At 48.5% G+C, this 21,042-nt stretch overlaps 1 protein-coding gene across 1 annotated transcript; it reads left to right on the top strand.

Annotated features, from left to right (window-relative positions):
• Positions 1-5,245: 5,245 nt before the first annotated feature.
• PTK6 (protein tyrosine kinase 6) lies at positions 5,246-20,102 on the top strand. The gene is given in 10 exon segments (XM_082226399.1): positions 5,246-5,263; positions 5,265-5,332; positions 6,235-6,498; positions 9,871-9,992; positions 12,131-12,294; positions 13,850-14,003; positions 15,026-15,187; positions 16,754-16,935; positions 17,770-17,923; positions 18,983-20,102. Coding segments are annotated over 10 exon segments (1,461 nt in total). The 5' UTR covers positions 5,246-5,260; the 3' UTR covers positions 19,171-20,102.
• Positions 20,103-21,042: the final 940 nt, after the last annotated feature.

The raw sequence follows: 21,042 nt of genomic DNA, 5'->3' as shown, positions 1-21,042 counted from the left end.
GCCAAGAGCAATCGACCTGCAATGAACACGCTTTTCTTGTCAAGCTCTCTTAGGCCAGAACGCAATACGTCCATTTCGTTACTATGGTATTTTAGGACAACCTCCCAGGTCCTATAAAAGCAATTCACAACAGGTGGGGCAATGGAAAAATCAACTTTTTATTACAAAGCACAAAGGCAGGCACAGAGGTCAGGAGAAAGATACGCAGATGGCATTTTACTTTACTGCTGCCCTTTTGAGACTATTATAGAGATCATGGAATCTGATTTTACAGCAATTTAGGCTGCAAATCCCATGCACACATAACTTGCAAGTTAAGTCCCACTGAACTGACTGGGACTGACTTCTCAGTCATGCTCTTTAGAATTACAACATGTAGCACTTTTTCGGATAAGCTTGGTTTAGTAACGATTATATGAGACAGGCAACTGTCACTTGCGTTTGTAGCTGTATCTAAAATAACAGCGATAATAAAAGAAGGCGATTTAAGAAGGCAAAAAGCAGTGGAATGCAGTTCCTTGAAAAAAACGGTACTTACAATTGAGAGCAAAGATGCAAGTGTGTAAGGAACTGAGCCTTCATAGACCAGGTGTCCTCCAAAGGTTTTGGACTACAGTTCCCATAAGCTTGAAACAGGGAGGGCACCATGTGGTGAATGCTGTAAAGAAGAGAATTTCAGCTAAGCCTGGGGGGCCGGTGCAGTTTATTTCCCTTTTATTTCCAGCTCCGGGTTCTGATCTCTCCTGAGCTTAGTCGCAGCAGGAGCATAGCTGTCAACTTCTCCCTTTTCTTGCAGGGAATCCTATTCGGAATGAGGGAATTTCACTTTAAAAAAGGAAAACGTTGACAGCTATGAGCAGGAGTGTTTCTGAGCGCATGCAGAGCGCCTACCCCTCGCTTCTGAGCCACAGCGGCAGCAGCAGATCCTGAATAACTTGCCTGGGACGGCAAGGTGCCTAGGACCCTTGTACGTACGGGACCCCAGTATGCCCCACAGAGGACCTTAAGGTCCATAAATAGCAACACCCTAGAGGTCCCGGGCCCTAAGGAAGTTAGATTAGCTTCAACCAGAGCCAGGGCCTTTTCAGCACTGGCCCCGGCCTGGTGGAACGCTCTGCCTCATGAGACCAGGGCCCTGCAGGATCTGATTTCTTTCCGCAGGGCCTGTAAGACAGACTTGTTCCGCCTGGCCTTTGGCTTGGAGCCAATTTGATTCCCTCCCTCTTTCTTTTTCCTTTCTCCTCCTGTGATGAGGCTGCATTTTAATATTTTAATGTTGTATTTTAATCTTGTTTTTAAGTTGCATTCATTCAACTTGTTTTTATTATTGCTTGTTAGCCACCCTGAGCCCGGCCTTGGGTGGGGAGGGTGGGGTATAAATAAAAATTATTATTATTATTATGGAAGGAAGGAAGGAAGGAAGGGAAACTTCAGCTTTCCCTTCTATTTCCCACTTATTTCCAGCTCCGGATTCTGATCCCTTTGAGCTTCGGCGCAGCAGGAGTACTTCTGAGCGTGTGCAGAGGGCTTTCCCGTCGCTACTGAACCACAGAGGAGCAGCAAATCCTGAATCAATTGCCTGGGACGGCAGGGTGCATGCCAGGAGGGAAGGGAGAATACCGCCAGTCAGGGAATGCGGGCGATGCTTTCTGCCCTGCTCTTTCTCCCCGCTAAAGGGCAGAGTGCTTCTGGGCGCGTGCAGAGCGCCTTGCCGTCGATCCTGAGCCCCGGCGGCGGCAGCAGGAGCAGCAGATCACGAGACAGCTGGCCGACATGAGCGGGTGCAGGCAAAGAAGGGAGGGCGGGAGGGGAAACGCCAGCGATGCTCTCCGCCCCGCTCCACGTTTCTGCGCCAATGACCCGAGACTAGAAGAGGAGCTACGAAGCCGCAATACCGAACTTCGCCGCCAGAGGGCGCAGCACGGACCGCGCTCCAGCCCGCGCTTGCCCGCTGCACACACGTCCCTGTCGGCCTCGCGAGGGAGGGGCTGAGACCCGGGACGAGCCGGAGAGTGCTTATTTGCATCCCGACGCGACCGGCATGCCTTGCGGCCACCACCACGCGGTTCTCGCGGGCTCCGCCGGTTCGGGGCCGGTTCCGGCTTTGGCGGGGACGCCGCTTGCAGGGAGAGCGAAAGGCGTGTTCCGGGGCGCCCGGGAATCTCGAGTTTGGCCCGCAGGCGAGGGCACCGTAACCTCAGAGGCAGGCGCGCGTCTGGTGGCTGGTGCCGTGCGGGTGCAGGAGGCATACTCTGGTTTCTCTTCAGATCGTATAAATCTTTCGCCTTTTACTAAAGATTTCCGTGGAGAGGAACATTTATGAGTTTTCAACTAATTTTTTGAGGCCTTGCTTCGGCAGGGCTGTCCTTTCGTGGTGCAAAAATAGAATTATTCTTTGTGCAGTTGATATGATATGCAAATATTGCTTCTATTTCCTCATTCTTTGGGACAGAAAGTGAGCAGGTGTGTGGTCCTGAATGGGGTAACTGTGCCCCTGAAGGACCACGTGTGCTGCCCAGGAGTCATTCTGGACTCACAGCTGTCCATGGAGGCACAGGTCAATTCTGTATCCAGCTCCATCTGGCACAAGCCTGAGACCCTACCTGCCCACAGACTGTCTGGCCAGAGTGCTGCATGCTGTAGTTATCTCCCGCTTGGACTACTGCAATGCGCTCTACGTGGGGCTACCTTTGAAGGTGACTCGGAAACTACAACTAATCCAGAATGCGGCAGCTAGACTGGTGACTGGGAGCGGCCGCCGAGACCATATAACACCGGTCTTGAAAGACCTGCATTGGCTCCCAGTACGTTTCCGAGCACAATTCAGTGTCGGTGCTGACCTTTAAAGCCCTAAACGGCCTCGGTCCAGTATACCTGAAGGAGCGTCTCCACCCCCATTGTTCTACCAAAACACTGAGGTCCAGCGCCGAGGGCCTTCTGGCGGTTCCCTCACTGCGAGAGGCCAAGTTACAGGGAACCAGGCAGAGGGCCTTCTCGGTAGTGGCGCCCGCCCTGTGGAACACCCTCTCACCAGATGTCAAGGAAATAAACAACTATCTGACTTTTAGAAGACATCTGAAGGCAGCCCTGTTTAGGGAAGCTTTTAATGTTTGACAGACTACTGTATTTTAATATTTTGTTGGAAGCCGCCCAGAGTCGCTGGGGAAACCCAGCCAGATGGGTGGGGTATAAATAAATTGTTATTATTATTATTATTATTATTAGACGAGTAAGATTGTTTTCCTTGAATATGGTCTTAACAGTAAGTGACTGGAGGCCAGTTCTGGAAAGCAAATCTAAAAAAATGTAGTATAATCACCAACAGTTGGGAAACACTGGCCTGTGAGTGCTCCAATTGTAAGATAGTCTTTACCAAAGGCATCGTGGACTTTGTCGGAAACCTATGTCCCCACTGTGGAAGGACTTGTGGTTCCAGAACTGGCCTCCAGCCACTTACTGTTAATACCATATTCAAGGAAAACAATCTTACTCGACTAATAATAATAATAATAATTTATTTATACCCCACCCATCTGGCTGGGTTTCCCAGCCACTCTGGGCGGCTTCCAACAAAATATTAAAATACAATAGTCTGTCAAACATTAAAAGCTTCCCTAAACAGGGCTGCCTTCAGATGTCTTCTAAAAGTCAGTTACCCCATTCAGGACCACACACCTGCTCACTTCCTGTCCCAAAGAATGAGGAAATAGCAGCAATATTAGCATATCAAGAATAATTCTATTTTTGCACCACGAAAGGACAGCCCTGCCGAAGCAAGGCCTCAAAAAATTAGTTGAAAACTCATAAATGTTCCTCTCCACGGAAATCTTTAGTAAAAGGCGAAAGATTTATACGATCTGAAGAGAAACCAGAGTATGCCTCCTGCTCCCGCACGGCACCAGCCACTGCACGCGCGCCTGCCCCTGAGGTTACGGTGCCCTCGCCTGCGGGCCAAACTCGAGATGCCCGGGCGCCCCGGAACACGCCTTTCGCTCTCCCTGCAAGCGGCGTCCCCGCCATAGCCGGAACCGGCCCCGAACCGGCAGAGCCCGCGAGAACCGCGTGGTGGTGGCCGCAAGGCATGCCGGTCGCGGCGGGATGCAAATAAGCACTCTCCGGCTCGTCCTGGGTCTCAGCCCCTCCCTCGCGAGGCCGACCGTGACGTGTGTGCAGCGGGCAAGCGCGGGCTGGAGCGCGGTCCGTGCTGCGCCCTCTGGCGGCGAAGTGCGGTATTGCGGCTCCGTAGCTCCTCTTCTAGTCTCGGGTCCTTGGCGGAGAAACGTGGAGCGGGGCGGAGAGCATCGCTGGCGTTTCCCCTCCCGCCCTCCCTTCTTTGCCTGCACCCGCTCATGTCGGCCAGCTGTCTCGTGATCTGCTGCTCCTGCTGCCGCCGCCGGGGCTCAGGATCGACGGCAAGGCGCTCTGCACGCGCCCAGAAGCACTCTGCCCTTTAGCGGGGAGAAAGAGCAGGGCAGAAAGCATCGCCCGCATTCCCTGACTGGCGGTATTCTCCCTTCCCTCCTGGCATGCACCCTGCAGTCCCAGGCAATTGATTCAGGATTTGCTGCTCCTCTGTGGCTCAGTAGCGACAGAAAGGCGCTCTGCACACGCTCAGAAGTACTCCTGCTGCGCCGAAGCTCAAAGGGATCAGAATCCGTAGCTAAAAATAAGTGGGAAATAGAAGGGAAATAAACTGCACCAGCACCCAGGGTTAGCTGAAATTTGGGTCGGTGCGTTGGCGTGTTGGATTGGGAAATACCTGGATCCCAACTTTCTCCTGGTCTTCCCGACTCGTCTCCGGCACACGCCCCCTTTTCAGGCCTGGAGCTCTGACGTCATCAGGCCATGGGAGTTTCCACAGCACGTGGAGGGGAAATCCGACATGAGATCCTCTCTCTGCCCTTGAAGAGGAAAATCCCATGCATCTTCCTTTAGCCTCCGGGAGAACCTCGTGTTGGGGTACTTTTGGGAAGAAAGAATTCACATCAAAACAATAGAAGTGATGAAGGAGACTTCTGAAGTTGTTATTTATTGTTTCCTATTAGGATTTGCATACATACCCTTCACCCGAAGATTCCAGGGCAGATCGCAACAGAAAAATACAAAATGTGAATAGAAACAAAAACAAACAAACCACCCCCTTACCACAAACACATTTTTGAAAACCATAAAATGTTAATCAGACCAGTGCTTGGTTTTTTTTCCAGGCACGGAGCCACCGCAGAAAAGGCCTGTTTGGATTCAAGGTGTGAAACCAGGTATGGCAAAGAGACATTTTGGCACCTGAGGCTAACCACAAAACGGGGTCCTTCTCCCTGCCAGGGAAGAAGGGGTAAGTGAAGATCTACAATCAGAAATGGGGGACAGATCTGCATTGAGATCCGCTGTCCCTGTGGATCCCACCAACTGAGGCAGTCGCCTCACTTTGCCTCATGGGTGGGCCGGTCCTGGTGTGGGTGTGTCACACACCTATGGGATGCTCTCCCCTGGGAGACTCGCTTGGCACCATTGTTGTAGGTCTTCAGGAGCCAGGCAAAAACATTCCTCTTTCACCAGGCCTTTGGCTGTTAACTTTCTGTGTGTCTCGCAGTTGTCCACTCTCCCCTGCCATCGCTGTCGGGGTCGTATAGCAGCGGCTTCTGGCGAGAGCTCGCAAGAATCCCCAGAGATCTTGCTAGATCTCACGCAACCGTCTGAGCAAGGCTTTGGCAGCGTTGGCATGGTCCCATGTCGCCTCGGGCAGCGAAACGGGATGGGCCTCCCCGCTTAGCCCATCTCCCAAAGGCTGACTCAGACGCCGAGAAGCCACGAGGCGTCAGGATTTGCATCCGGAGCCCCAGTCTCGGAGAAGGGAATCCGAGCGTTCTCTTTCTCTTTCACCGCCTCCTCCTTCCTCTTCTGTTGAAGGAACAACAACAGGGCAGGGCAAGGGACAAGTTATTGCTCTCTCTCTCTCTCTCTTTCTCTCGTTCTTCCTTATAAAGAGGAAGTGGGGAAGGTTTTTCTCGCAAAGCCTTCCTTGGCAGCCTCCACCTGATCTGGTGCAGATAAAAGGCAAGTCCACAAGATTTGCAAAGGCTTTCCCAAGGTTCACCCGCGGAGGTTTGTAGCAGGCGATGGGCCTTTGAAAAGGATTTGTGGCCAGAACGAATCTGGATTTGTGCAGTCTGTGGTGGGGGTGATTTTCTACGGAGGCATAAGATTTCACCCACACAGGCCATTAATCTGCTCTAGCCTTCAGCTTGCCTGCCTTGACACCATGAGTTCCAAGCCTGCGCCACCATGGAGAGCCAGGAACTGCCTTTATACCAGCCTGTGGGACTTCAACGCCATGACGGAGACAGAACTGAGCTTCCGGGCTGGAGATCTCTTCCAAGTGATCGAGAAGAAAGGAGAGTGGTGGTGGGCCAAGAAGCTGGATCCGTCCCGGACGGGTTACGAAGAAGGCTATGTACCTTACAACTACTTGGCCAAGCAGGAGACTATGGAGGCAGAGCCGTAAGTACACGTCTGCAAATATCCTCAGCCAGTTTTAAAAGTGTTAAAAATGCAGCATAGAGATGAAATCTGGGCATTGAGTGCTTTGGAATAAGGGCCCCCACAATACCTTGACTTAATGTGGATCGGGAACCTCTTTCTCATCCTACAATTTCCCCTTGCTTTCTCCTCCAGCAAGCGCTGCACAACACTTTCTGCTCCCTAAACCCAGAGGTTCCCCATGCTTTGAAAATCTGATTTGGGGAGATACATCAGTGGCCCAGGGAATTTGGAAAGAATGTTGGGCAGCAGTAGTTGGGGGGGTCTGGGAGCTACATGGATGAGGGGAAATTAAAAAGACGCACACGAGAGGTTTACAACCTGCATTAAACCGAGATGTGGACAGGCACTTAACCCACATCCCGATTCTGGGACCGCAAAAGCCAGATTGATTTGATATGCAGATTTGATGGATTCATTTGATTTCACATGCAAAACAAAAGCCCAAAACATGCATTCCCTCTTCCTGCTTTGGCAGAGCCTTGTGACGGTGAAGCACAGGAGGAGACTGCAATTTCACTCATACATTATCTCCTGTCTTCATTCCAGCCTTGTAAGATTGCTTTGTTGTTGTTGTTTAGTCGTGTCCGACTCTTCGTGACCCCATGGACCAGAGCACGCCAGGCACTCCTGTCTTCCACTGCCTCCTTCAGTTTGGTCAAACTCATGCTGGTAGCTTCGAGAACACTGTCCCACCATCTCGTCCTCTGTCGTCCCCTTCTCCTTGTGCCCTCCATCTTTCCCAACATCAAGGTCTTTTCCAGGGAGTCTTCTCTTCTCATGAGGTGGCCAAAGTATTGGAGCCTCAGCTTCAGGATCTGTCCTTCCAGTGAGCACTCAGGGCTGATTTCCTTAAGAATGGAGAGGTTTGATCTTCTTGCAGTCCATGGGACTCTCAAGAGTCTCCTCCAGCACCAGAATTCAAAAGCATCAATTCTTCGGCGATCAGCCTTCTTTATGGTCCAGCTCTCACTTCCACACATCACTACTGGGAAAACCATAGCTTTAACTATACGGGCCTTTGTTGGCAAGGTGATGTCTCTGCTTTTGTAAGAAATGTAGGATTGCTTACTATAACTTTAAGGCTTGCCTTTTCAGGCAAAGGAGGAAAAAAGCTTGCTCTAAACGCAGGGTTGGAAATAAAGCTGCGGCCGCTCCCAGGGATGTGGGTTCTGCACCTGCTTTTGTGCTGGCGGTTGCAGAATTTGCTGCATGCCGTGCATAGAGGAAAACTATGGAGCGCACTTTCTTAAGAAGAGAGGGCTATTGAAGGCTGCTAGCCACGATGATGACTCCGTAGTAGGAGGAAGTAATATTTCTGAATGCCAGTTCCTGGCAACCGCAGGAGGAGAGAGAGGGCATTTGTGCTCAGTTCCTGAATCTGACATCTGGGTGGCTGCTGTGAGTGCAGGATGGTGGAATAAATGGGACCATTAGCTTGTCCAGCAGACTCTTCTCATCTTTCTGCATGTCCCCAGTACTGGATTTGCCTTTTTGGACCACACCTGCACATTGAACCACAGAGCTGGGAAGGAGGAAAAAGCTCTCCAATGCAACTGCCTGTGGTTCAGGTTTCTCGTTTTTAAAATGTCTGTGCCCCTCAATCATACTGTTATCTCTCTTTTTTAAATAAAAAATTCCTTCCAGTAGCACCTTAGAGACCAACCAAGTTAGTTACAGTCATACCTCAGGTTACAGACGCTTCAGGCTGTGTTTTTTCGGGTTACGGACCCTCCGAAACCCAGAAGTACTGGAAAGGGTTATTTCTGGTTTTCGGGGGTTGCGCATGCGCAGAAGCACCAAATCGCAACCGGCGCATGCGCAGACGCACTGCTGTGGGTTGCAAACGCTGCAGGTTACAAACGTGCATCCCGCACGGATCACGTTCACAACCCAAGCACCTACTGTATTGGTATGAGCTTTCGTGTGCATGCACACTTCTTCAGATACACTGAAACAGAAATCACCAGACCCTTATATATAGTGAGAGGGTGGGGAGGTTTGTTACTGAGAAGGGTGGTGGGAATGGGTGATTGGCTGATAGGTGTGGTAAACGTGTTGGACTGTTATATAACAACAACAACAACAACAACAACAACAACAATAATAATAATATATTTATACCCCGCCAATCTGGCCGAGTTCCCCCAGCCACTCTGGGCGGCTCCCAATCGAGTGTTAAAAACAGTACAGCATTAAATATTAAAAACTTCCCTAAACAGGGCTGCCTTCAGATGTCTTTTAAAGATAGGATAGCTGCTTATTTCCTTCACATCTGAAGGGAGGGTGTTCCACAGGGCGGGCGCCACTACCGAGAAGGCCCTCTGTCTGGTTCCCTGTAACCTCACTTCTCGCAATGAGGGAACCACCAGAAGGCCCTCAGCGCTGGATCTCAGGGTCCAGGCTGAACGATGGGGGTGGAGACGCTCCTTCAGGTATACAGGACCAAGGCCGTTGTTAATGACTGCAATTGGTCTTACAGGAAAAATCAAGGGGTGAGATGGCTAAAAATAGCTTTATTGTGTATAATGAGATAAGAATCCAATGTCCCTATTCAGACCAGGTCTCTCCATGGTTTTAAGTTTGTTAATAAGTTGCAATTCAGCAACTTCTCTTTCCAATCGATTTCTGAAATTCTTTGGTAATAAGACAGTTACTTTGAGATCTTGTATAGAATGACCTGGGAGACTGAAGTGTTCTCCTACTAGTTTCTCTGTCTTGTGGTTCCTGATATCCGGTTTATGTCCATTTCTCCTTTGGTGTAGGGTTTGGCAGAGCTATGCCCTATCCTAACAAGCAGTTACCTTCGATTCATTGCCATAAAATTACTGTTTCTCATTTCTATGACCTCGTTGGGAGTTGCTCTACCATAGAATCATAGAATCATAGAGTTGGAAGAGACCACAAGGGCCATCGAGTCCAACACCCTGCCAAGCAGGAAACACCATCAGAGCACTCCTGACATATGGTTGCCAAGCCTCTGCTTAAAGACCTCCAAAGTAGGAGACTCCACCACACTCCTTGGCAGCAAATTCCACTGTCAAACAGCTCTTACTGTCAGGAAGTTCTTCCTAATGTTTAGGTGGAATCTTCTTTCTTGTAGTTTGGATCCATTGCTCCGTGTCCGCTTCTCTGGAGCAGCAGAAAACAACCTTTCTCCCTCCTCCATGTGACATCCTTTTATATATTTGAACATGGCTATCATATCACCCCTTAACCTCCTCTTCTCCAGGCTAAACATGCCCACCTCCCTTAGCCGTTACTCATACTGCTGAACTGCAACCCTCCTTCCTTGAAAGGAAAGCAATTTTTAGAAAATTGTTCCTTCTGTAGGTGGTTCTTTGGGCAGATTTCCCGTTCTGAAACAGTCCACCGGCTGATGTCAGAAGAGAATATGGTCGGAGCCTTCCTAATCCGTATCAGCGAGAAAAAGGGGGCAGAGTATGTTTTGTCAGGTAAGTGTTTTTCACTTCCTACCTTTCCAACTTGAGTGACCAGCTGCAAAGGAGAAGACACTCCTACTAATTTTCTTATAGAGTTAGGTTTTCATTTTGTTAAACGTATATATCGCTCGCCACTGCAAGAAGCCCTGCGGCGATTTACGCCAGAGACATCGGCAATAAGATTTCTGCTAACCGTTCATTACCACCATTTCTTGGTGATTCTTCTGCCACGGCAGCTTACAAGTTTTAATATAGAATGGAACAGAATAGGAATCCTCATAAACAGGCCATACTAGGCTGTCGAAAATCCAGCATAAAACAAAGGCAAAACGGAAACGAAAAACGAAACAAAGACCTAGTCATTTTTAAAAGAAAAGTTGTCACCCAAAAGTTGCCCAAAAGAAACTAACAATGGTGTCGGGGGGGGGGACTCCTTGTGCGAGGAGTTCCAAAGATCAGATTCCATGGTGGAATAGACAACCTTTTTCAACCCTTTTTAGCCGTGGGCCGGTCCACCGTCCCTCAGATCTTGTGGTGGGCCGGACTATATTGGTGGTGGTGGTGGGGGGAGAATGAACAAATTCCTTTGCCCCACAAATACAGCGGTACCTCGGGTTAAGTACTTAATTCGTTCTGGAGGTCCGTTCTTAACCTGAAACTGTTCTTAACCTGAAGCACCACTTTAGCTAATGGGGCTTCCCGCTGCCGCGCGGTTTCTGTTCTCAACCTGAAGCAAAGTTCTTAACCCAAGGTAATATTTCTGGGTTAGCGGAGTTTGTAACCTGAAGCGTATGTAACCTGAGGTGTATGTAACCTGAGGTACCACTGTAACCCAGAGATGCATTTTAAATAAAAGCACACATTCTACTCTGGAGAGCCAGTTAAGAGTGGTAGACTCGTAATCTGGTGAACCGGGTTCGATTCCCCGCTCCTCCGCTTGCAGCTGCTGGGTGACCTTGGGCCAGTCACACTTCTCTGAAGTCTCTCAGCCCCACTCACCTCACAGAGTGTTTGTTGTGGGGGAGGAAGGGAAAGGAGATTGTTAGCCGCTTTGAGACTCCTTCGGGTAGTGAGAAAGCGGGATATCAAATCCAAACTCTTCTTCTTCTACTCACGTCCATACATGCTGATTCACGGACCATCCACGGGCCAGATTTAGAAGGCGATTGGGCCACATCCAGCCCACTGGCCTTAGGTTGCCTACCCCTGGAATAGAGCCTGTCTCCTATGACGTAGTCCTAGCAGGTCCTCTGAGCGCAATCTCAACATCTGGGCAGGTTTATGCTGGAGCCAAAGGTCCTTTAAGCAACTTGTTTCCAGGTTGTTTAATCCTAGAATTGTAGAGTTGGAAACGACCCTGAGGGTCATTTAGTCCAACATCCTGCAATGCAGGGTTTAATAATAATAATATTAATAATAATAATAATAATAATTTATTATTTGTACCCCGCCCATCTGGCTGCGTTTCCCCAGCCACTCTGGGCAGCTTCCAACAAAGATTAAAAATACATTAGAATGTCACACATTAAAAAATTCCTTGAACAGGGCTGCCTTCAGATGTCTTCTAAATGTCAGGTAGTTGTTTATCTCTTTGACATCTGATGGGAGGGCGTTCCACAGGGCGGGCGCCACCACCGAGAAGGCCCTCTGCCTGGTTCCCTGTAACATGGCTTCTCTCAGTGAGGGAACTGCCAGAAGTCCCTCGGAGCTGGACCTCAGTGTCCGGGCAGAACGACGGGGGTGGAGACGCTCCTTCAGGTATACTGGGCCGAGGCCGTTTAGGGCTTTAAAGGTCAGCACCAACACTTTGAATTGTGCTCAGAAATGTACTGGGAGCCAATGTAGGTCTTTCAAGACCAGTGTTATATGGTCTTGGCAGCCGCTCCCAGTCACCAGTCTAGCTGCTGCGTTAAAATGTCAGATGTGGAGGAACATTTGCCCAAAGCCTCTCCCACACTCGGGTATGAAACACAGCAGATCCTGTCCGGAACAGAACCGTGTGGGAGCTGGCAGCCTGCCCAGTTTTCAGCAGGGCACTTACGGGAACAGGAAGATAACAACCTGTAATGATTTGGGTGTTCCCCCTGCTTCCCCTCCCCCTTTCTGCATTGTTCCCTCTTTCTCTGACTCTGCTTTCCGCGATTCCACAGTCCGAGATGAGTCACTGGTGAGGCACTACAAGATCTTGCGCAATGACCAGGGAGCTTACTACATGAACGCCACACGCTCCTTCCCAGATCTGCGCTCCCTGGTCGAGTATTACAAGGAGAAAGCGCTCACCCACGGGCTGAGGCTCTTGACCCCGTGCTACAAGGTAAGTCCAAATTTGCAACTGCAGACGCATTTGGCCGGCCCCGGTTAGCAAACGGAAGTGAGGACGAGAAGGTTAAATATCCTTTAATGACCTGACACCTTGTTCTCCATGTCTTCTGAATGGCATCTCCCGAAAAGAAATTCAACCTGTATTTTAAAGGCGTCTGGCATCTTCCCATATGAACCTACCCGAACCCAGGGGTCATAACCCAAGGCCCTTCTGAATGTGCCTCCTCCTCGAGAGGTCCAGAGGGTGGCAACACGAGAACGGGGCCTTCTCTGCAGTGGCTCCCCATTTATAGAATGCTCTCCCCAGGGACGTTTGCCTGGCGCCTTCATTATACAGTGGTACCTCGGGTTACAGATGCTTCAGGTTACAGATGCTTCAGGTTATAGTCTCCGCTAACCCAGAAATAGTACCTTGGTTTAAGAACTTTACCTCAGGATGTGAACAGAAATCGCACAGTGGCGGCACAGCGGCAGCGGGAGGCCCCATTAGCTAAAGTGGTGCCTCAGGTTAAGAACAGTTTCAGGTTAAGAATGGACCTCCAGAACGAATTAAGTTCTTAACCCGAGGTACCACTGTACACCTTTAGACGCCAGGCAAAAATGTTCCTTTTTAACCAGGCCTTTGGTTGATCTCATTGGCATCCAACACTCTTTTAGAATGTGGCTTGGGGGGGCATTATTGAGTTACAGCGGTACCTCGGGTTAAGTACTTAATTGGTTCCGGAGGTCCGTTCTTAACCTGAAACTGTTCTTAAGCTGAAGCACCACTTTAGCTAATGGGGCCTCCTGCTGCCGCCGCGCCGCTGGAGCGCGATTTCTATTCTCATCCTGAAGCAAAGTTCTTAACCTGAGGTACTATTTCTGGGTTAGCGGAGTCTGTAACCTGAAGCCTCTGTAACCCGAGGTACCACTGTACTGTTTTTGGTTTGATTTTATATGTTGTGGTCTTGTTGTGAACCACCCTGAGACCTCCAGGTATAGGGTGGTGTATAAGTTGAATTAATAATAATAATAATAATAATAATAATAATAATAATAATAATAATAATAATACAAAGCTCTGTCACCCTGGGCCTGTAACCATAAGGTGAAACCGACAGAGTTCACAGAAAGATGACCATCAGTCAGGGATGCATAGTTGAAATTCCTCCATGCAGGAGGTAGGATGAGATGATTCTTGGAATAACTTCCAACTCAATCGTTCTAAGAACTTGAGCAGGAAAGTTTTGGAAGTCTTTAGGGTTACTGTTACGTACTGAAGTTCTCACCCTGGGCCAGCAGGGGGATACTGTAGATAGTTATGCAAATAAGGGATCGAAAGTGACGTTCAGTGATTGGATAGTTTTAGAAAATTGTTACAGTTACGTTGTACTGGAGCTCTATTTAAGCAGGCTGGTTCAGTTCTGTTCTGGCCTGTGAATAAACAAGAGCTGTTTGAAGAATCACTGTGTCGTCTGATATGCTCACCCACAACTTAACAGTTTCATTGGTCCTCTGGGTGAACCTTAGGTAACAAAGTCTTGCCGTTTCTTTTCTTTTGACTCCAGCAAGAGCCCACGGCGATGCCACACTGGGACGACTGGGAGAGGCCAAAGGAAGAGTTCCGCCTTGCCCGGAAACTGGGCGCAGGTTACTTTGGAGAAGTCTATGAAGGATACTGGAAGGACAGAGTCAGAGTTGCGATCAAAGTGCTCCCCAGAGGTGAGAGTTCGGCTTCGCACAAGAGCAAGGGAAGCTGCCTTTATCATGCCAGGTCGATGTTGAAGAGGCCTTGGAAACATCAGCTGGTCCAAAGAGAAGCATCCAGATTAGTGATATGGGTTCCTTGTTGTTGTTAATATGCTGCCCATCTGACTGTGTTGCACCCAGCCAATCTGGGTGGCTCCCAACAAAATATGGTTGTTGTTTAGTCATTTAGTCGTGTCCAACTCTTCATGACCCCCTGGACCAGAGCACTCCAGGCACTTCTGTCTTCCACTGCCTCCCGCAGTTTGGTCAAACTTATGCTGGTAGCTTCGAGAACACGGTCCAACCATCTCATCCTCTGTCGTCCCCTTCTCTTTGTGCCCTCCATCTTTCCCAACATCAGGGTCTTTTCCAGAGAGTCTTCTCTTCTCATGAGGTGGCCAAAGTATTGGAGCCTCAGCTTCAGGATCTGTCCTTCCAGTGAGCACTCAGGGCTGATTTCCTTAAGAATGGAGAGGTTTGATCTTCTTGCAGTCCATGGGACTCTCAAGAGTCTCCTCCAGCACCATAATTCCAAAGCATCAATTCTTCGGCGATCAGCCTTCTTTATGGTCCAGCTCTCACTTCCATACATCACTACTGGGAAAACCATAGCTTTTACTATACGGACCTTTGTTGGCAAATGAACCTTTGTTGGTGATGAACAAAATATTATAAACACAATAAAACCTCAAACATGAAAAAACTCCCATTCACCCTTCTTCAGCCAGGGAAGTAAGACAAAAAATATATCCCGAAGTTGCCTCTTGACAGTGCAAAGTTTTCAGACCTTGAAAAGGCTCACTATGCTTTCCTTTACAAGTGCGACAATAGTCAGTGTAATAGGTTGATGAGAAGGTTGGTGGTTCGAGCCTACTCAGGGACGACTGTGGGCAGGATTCCTGAATTGCGGGGGTTGCTCTAGATGACCCTCAGGGTCCCTTCCAACTCTACAGTTCTGTGATTCTATGTGTTTGCTTCCCTCCCACCCCCGGCAGCTGATCTGACGTACCAGGACATGTTCAAAAACGAAATTGAGGCGATGAAGAAGCTGAGGCACAAGCACATTCTCTCTCTCTACGCCATCTCGACTCGTGGGGACCCCGTGTACATCATCACGGAGATCATGAGCAAAGGGAACCTCTTAGAATTCCTCCGAGGTGAGACCTTTACACAAGGTGCTTCCTTCACCGTAACCCGCTTCCTGCATTCCTCGCAGGTAGGGCTGTCACAGTTTCCTGAGTGGGGCAGTAATTCTGTCTCCACTTCTGACACCGTGTTGCCACCTTCTGATGCTCATGTGTCGAGGGTGCTTGTCTGCTGGGGAAACTCCCCACAGGCGTTTCCACACAGGGGATCCACAGGGCTGGGAACCCAGTACAACCGAGGGTCCTGCTTGCGTGAAGATCCTGCTCACGAGAAGCCCTATGCTTTGTCATTGGAGAGCAGAGCTAGAGCAGCCACAGGGGGCAAACAGGAAGTAAAGCCCTGCTTCTGCCTGAAATCACGAGTGCTGACCACAAATCACATGTGAATGTTAGCTTTTGAGCTATTGTGGTCTTTCCCAGCTGTGCAGCGGATACTGGTCCAAAGGGGCAAATGGGGCACTGCCACACCCACTTCAGTTTTCCCGTTACCCACCCACCTCCCTGCTTGCAACCCATCCAAAGCGTGGTGTTGTCTACCAGCTTCCTCCTCCTGAGGCCTCAATGTTGGCCCTTGTAAAACTCGGCAGAGAGGATGACGGAGGAGGCAAATCCACAATTAGTTGGCTCTGCCTGTCCTTGGCTCTCTGGCGAGTGACAAGGTGGCTTGGGCGTCTGCAGGCTCCACACTGCCCCAAACGGTCCGCCCACTGACTGCCCCCCAGCTGTGGGGCGGCTGAGTGGGAAGAGGCAGGCAGAGTCCTCAGAGGCCCCACGGAGCAGCCTGACTGCAACAGGCCGTTGACATGACCCAGCAGGCTCTCCTTATGGAAACGATAAGCAAAACTTTCAGAAGAAACAAGAAACTGAAGGTACTTTCTATCACCTTTGGTGGACGTGCCCAAATATTAAGGCTTTCTGGGAAATGATATATAATGAAATGAAAAAAGGACTTAAATGTACTTTCCTTAAGAAACCAGAAGCTTTTCTCTTGGGCATTGTCGGCCAATTGGTGCCAAAGAAAGACAGAACTTTTTTTATGTATGCTACAACAGCAGCAAGAATACTTATTGCAAAGTATTGGAAGACACAAGATCTACCCACTCTGGAAGAATGGCAGATGAAGGTGATAGACTATATGGGACTGGCTGAAATGACTGGCAGAATCCGAGACCAGGGGAAAGAGACGGCGGAAGAGGATTGGAAGAAATTTAAGATCTATCTTAAGAGACATTGTAAAATTAATGAATGTTAAAATGTTGCGGCTATAGAAGCAAGCGGATTACAGCTGTAAAGATTAGGTTAAAAAAAAAGAAAGGATTACAATTAGATTAAATTAAGGGTGAGGATTTGCTGAACTAAATATTTGAAATTGGTATGCAGAAAGGGGAGGTACGAGGAGGTCGGTGAAGTAAGTTTTAAGAGAATAAGGATTTGAAATTATACCTGTTTGTCTTTGTATGTGTTTGTTTGTATTTTATAATTTGTGAAAATTCAATAAATATTTTTTTTTAAAAAAAAAACTTTCAGAAGAAATGCAGACAGGTCCTAACTGGAATGCGCCTCTATGTTTACTTCCAGGTTCCGAAGGGGAGCACCTGCACATAGCAGAGCTGGTGGACATGGCGTCCCAGGTAGCAGATGGCATGTGCTACCTGGAGATGCAGAAATTCATCCACCGAGACCTCGCTGCCAGGAACATCCTGGTCGGAGAGAACAACATCTGCAAAGTGGGAGATTTTGGGATGGCCAGGCTGATCAAGGTATTCTCTTGAGGCGGTGGACTTGTAAAAGGGTAAAAGAGAACTCGGAAATGATCCATAATGAATTGAAAAAAAATGTTCAAAAGTACTTCCCCCCCCCCCAAAAAAAAACCCCTGAATCCTTTCTGTTGGGGATAATTCAGACTGAAATCCCCAGGTGTCAAAAAAGGTTGTTTATTTATGCCACTACTGCGGCCCTGTGTTTTGTTAGCCCCAAAATGGAAAACAAGTGAGGTCCCAACCAAAGAAGAATGGCAACTCAAGCTGACAGAATATGCACAGCTTGCAGACTTAACATATAGAATAAGAGAACAAGAAGAACATACGTTTAGAGAAGATTGGGAAACGTTTATTGAATATATGGGAAATACTTTTGTGCAGCTAAAAACACCGGCAGCATTAAGATAAATTTAACAGTGTGAATAGGTTTTGATGGATGTAGTAATGGAATACTGAATGGCATAGTTTTCGTAAAATATGCAGGGATTTATGATATGTAAAATGAACCACGGAAAGAGAAGAAGGGAAGACCTTGATATCTTAAGGATGTAAAAATGAGTACTTTAAATTGTAAAACAGAAACTTTAATAACAATTATATACAAAAACAAAAAGGAATTTTCTTGAGGCTTGGGGAGTGTTGACAGTAAATAAAAATAGGTTGTGCCCCGGCTGGAGTTTGCTGTGTGCTTAAAAAAAAAAAAGAATTCTGCACCAATATGACACCAAGTTTTGCTGAATTCTGTGGCTCATGCAGTTAATAATAAAAGTGCACAACTGTTCAGTGTTCAGTGGGTTGTTGTTATACATACATGTTGTTCTTCTGTTCTCGTAGGACAACGTTTACGAATCTTACTCCCACAACGTCCCCTACAAATGGACGGCACCGGAAGCCCTTTCCCACGGCCGCTACTCCGTCAAATCCGACGTTTGGTCCTTTGGAATTCTCCTGTATGAAATCATGACCCTTGGCCAGAACCCGTATCCAGGTGCGTTTGAGATCCGGGGCATCGTAGGAACCGAGGAAACTGCTTTATACTGAGCCAGACCACGGGTCCTCCCAGCTCAGTGCTACCAGCACTGACTGGCAGAGGCTGTTGATGTTTCCTGGCAGGGCACATTCCCAGCCTTACAGAGGCGGAACCAGGGTAGCTTCTCTATCCCTGAGCTACGGCCCTTCTGCAAGTCATTTTGGCAGCGGAGACAGCACAGGACCTGCCCCAGCCGGAGGCTTTTAAGCAGAGATTGGATGGTCATCTGTCATGGATGCTTTAATTGAGATTCCTGGGTTGGACTAGATGAGCTTTGGGGTCTCTTCTATGATTCTATGATGAATGCATAGCCGTGCTAGTCTTAGGCTACAAGATTTATAGTGTTAATTCAGCCCTTCTAGCTGGAAGGATTGCACGCATGAAATAAATGGATATTTATATGCTTGGGAAACAACAAAGGCGCTGATTGCAAGGAAACAAGAAATATTTAAAGAGTATTTTTTTTTTGCATTCCCCCTCTATAAACTAAGTGCGTCTTATGGTCAGGTGCTTCTTATGGAGCGAAAAATACGGTAATTTGATAAACAGAGGATTTGAATTTGTTAATTTGTAACTGGGTGATTTTGCAACTGTAATTTTTAATTCTTGAACAATAATACAAATAAAAATAAATTGATGATCATTTAAAAAATATAATGTTAATTCAGCAGCACCTGCTGCATTTTAAATGCAGCTACACTTATTATTATTATTATTATTATTATTATTATTATTATTATTATTATTATTTATTGTTAATGCAGTGGTACCTTTGGTTTCAAACAGGATCCGTTCTGGAGGCCTGCTCGCAACATGAAAAGAGTGCAACCTGAAGCACCATATCTGCACAGGTGTGCAGCACAATTTGGCCCTTGTGCGCATACGTGAAGCGCGATTTAGCTCTTCTGCGCATGCGCAAGCGGGACCGCAGGGCATAACCTGAAAGACCGTACCATGAAGCAAACGTAACATGAGGTATGACTGTATTAACATTATCATTTTCCTCGCTCTTTGCAGGTATGACTAACAGTGAAGTTTTCAAGCACGTCCAGACCGGTTTCCGGATGCACTGCCCTCTCAACTGCCCTGCCACAATGTACAACATCATGTGCGCATGCTGGGACCTGAACCCAAAAGAGAGGCCAGACTTCAAGCAGCTCCGAGGGCAGCTCCAGAGTTTCACAAACTATGAGAACCCGGAATGAAAGGAGCAGCTTCCTCTTTCCTCCTCCTCCTCCCTTTAAACCGCGCAAATTTCGTACGGAGAAAGCGACCTCTATTGAACCGAAACATGCACACACCTTGGGAGGGTAGAGGAGCAGGCTTTGGGCTTCTGTGATAAAAACAGACTCCGACTCCCGACATGTGATCTCCATGCCATATTTGTTCAATTGGCATTGCAGGATAAGAGACTAAGAAGAGCTGGATCAGGCCAAACTCCTCTCAGGGCTGGCATCTTGTTCTCACAGTGGCCAACGAGACGCCCAAGGAAAGCCTGCAAACAGGACATGGGTGCAAGAGCCGTCCAAGCTGGTGCCCATTACTACATCTCATGGGAAGAGAGGAAGGGCAGGATCTGGGGACAGGCCCATTTAACTGTCGCTCATGAAGAGCGGGTGGCGCTGTGGTCTAAACCACTGAGCCTCTTGGGCTTGCCGATCGGAAGGTCGGCGGTTCGAATCCCCGCGGCGGGGTGAGCTCCCGTTGCTCGGTCCCTGCTCCTGCCAACCTAGCAGTTCAAAAGCACATCAAAGTGCAATTAGATAAATAGGCACCGCTCCGGCGGGAAGGTAAACGCCGTTTCCGTGCACTCTGGCTTCCGTCACAGTGTCCCGTTGCGCCAGAAGCAGTTTAGCCATGCTGGCCACATGACCCAGAAAGCTGCCTGTGGACCAACGCCGGCTCCCTCGGCCTGAAAAGCGAGATGAGCGCTGCAACGCCATAGTCACCTTTGACTGGATATAACCGTCTAGGCTTCCTTTAGCCGTTTTTTGTTTTTTTTACCATGAAGCACCACCGGGAATGTTCATCAGGCTATAAAAGCTATCATGCACAAGAAAGGAGAATCAACGCACAAGGCTTCTGGGCGTCCCCTGTTTGGAAGGAGTCAGGAAGGCAAAAGAGCAGATAACCTCTTGAAGATATATATAAAAGGATGTCACATAGAGGAGGGAGAAAGGTTGTTTTCTGCTGCTCCAGAGAGGCGGACACGGAGCAATGGATCCAAACTACAAGAAAGAAGATTCCACCTAAACATTAGGAAGAACTTCCTGACAGTAAGAGCTGTTTGACAGTGGAATTTGCTGCCAAGGAGTGTGGTGGAGTCTCCTACTTTGGAAGTCTTTAAGCAGAGGCTTGACAACCATATGTCAGGAGTGCTCTGATGGTGTTTCCTGCTTGGCAGGGGGTTGGACTCGATGGCCCTTGTGGTCTCTCCCAACTCTATGATTCTATGATTCTAAGATGAAGGCTTTATTTGCAGAACAAACCTCGGCGGACTCGTGTGTTTTCTGCAGCTCAGATCGCAATATTTGAGTTCAAATCTGAACTTTTCCACCTTGGTTTTACAGTTCCAGAGAGGCCATACCCCCCTCAGGAAGGGACTCTGAATGCTGCAGGGCTTGCCGATTTTGGGGTGGCAGTGGGTGTATTTGGAATTTTGTAAATGTGCAGTGGGCGCCGGGCACAAAATGCAGAACATGGCAGCACCAAATTGCGGCCGCATCTGAAGGAACAGGAAAAGAGACAGGGCCGCAAAATGGTACCAGCGTGTTTTATTGGTGTTTTGCAACTTTGACCTGCTGCAGGAGCATAGCCAGACCTTAGCAGAGCATACTCAGAGTTCCAGAAAGCAATCAGTTGCAGGCAGGATGGACGAAGCAGGAACAAGACGCTGCTACTAGTAACTTGATTACTTATAGGTGTTTATTATTTACAGCAGACTCTACAAGTTACTAAGGACATGGGTGGTGCTGTGGGTTAAACCACAGAGCCTAGGACTAGCTGATCAGAAGGTCGGCGGTTCAAATCCCCGCGACGGTGTGAGCTCCCGTTGCTCGGTCCCTGCTCCTGCCAAC

This window comes from Podarcis vaucheri (genome assembly GCF_965113315.1).
Source record: "Podarcis vaucheri genome assembly, chromosome: 6".
NCBI classification, from domain to species: Eukaryota; Metazoa; Chordata; class Lepidosauria; order Squamata; family Lacertidae; genus Podarcis; species Podarcis vaucheri.
Note: the sequence above shows the minus strand (reverse complement) of the source record. Positions and strands in the feature narration are given on the sequence as shown.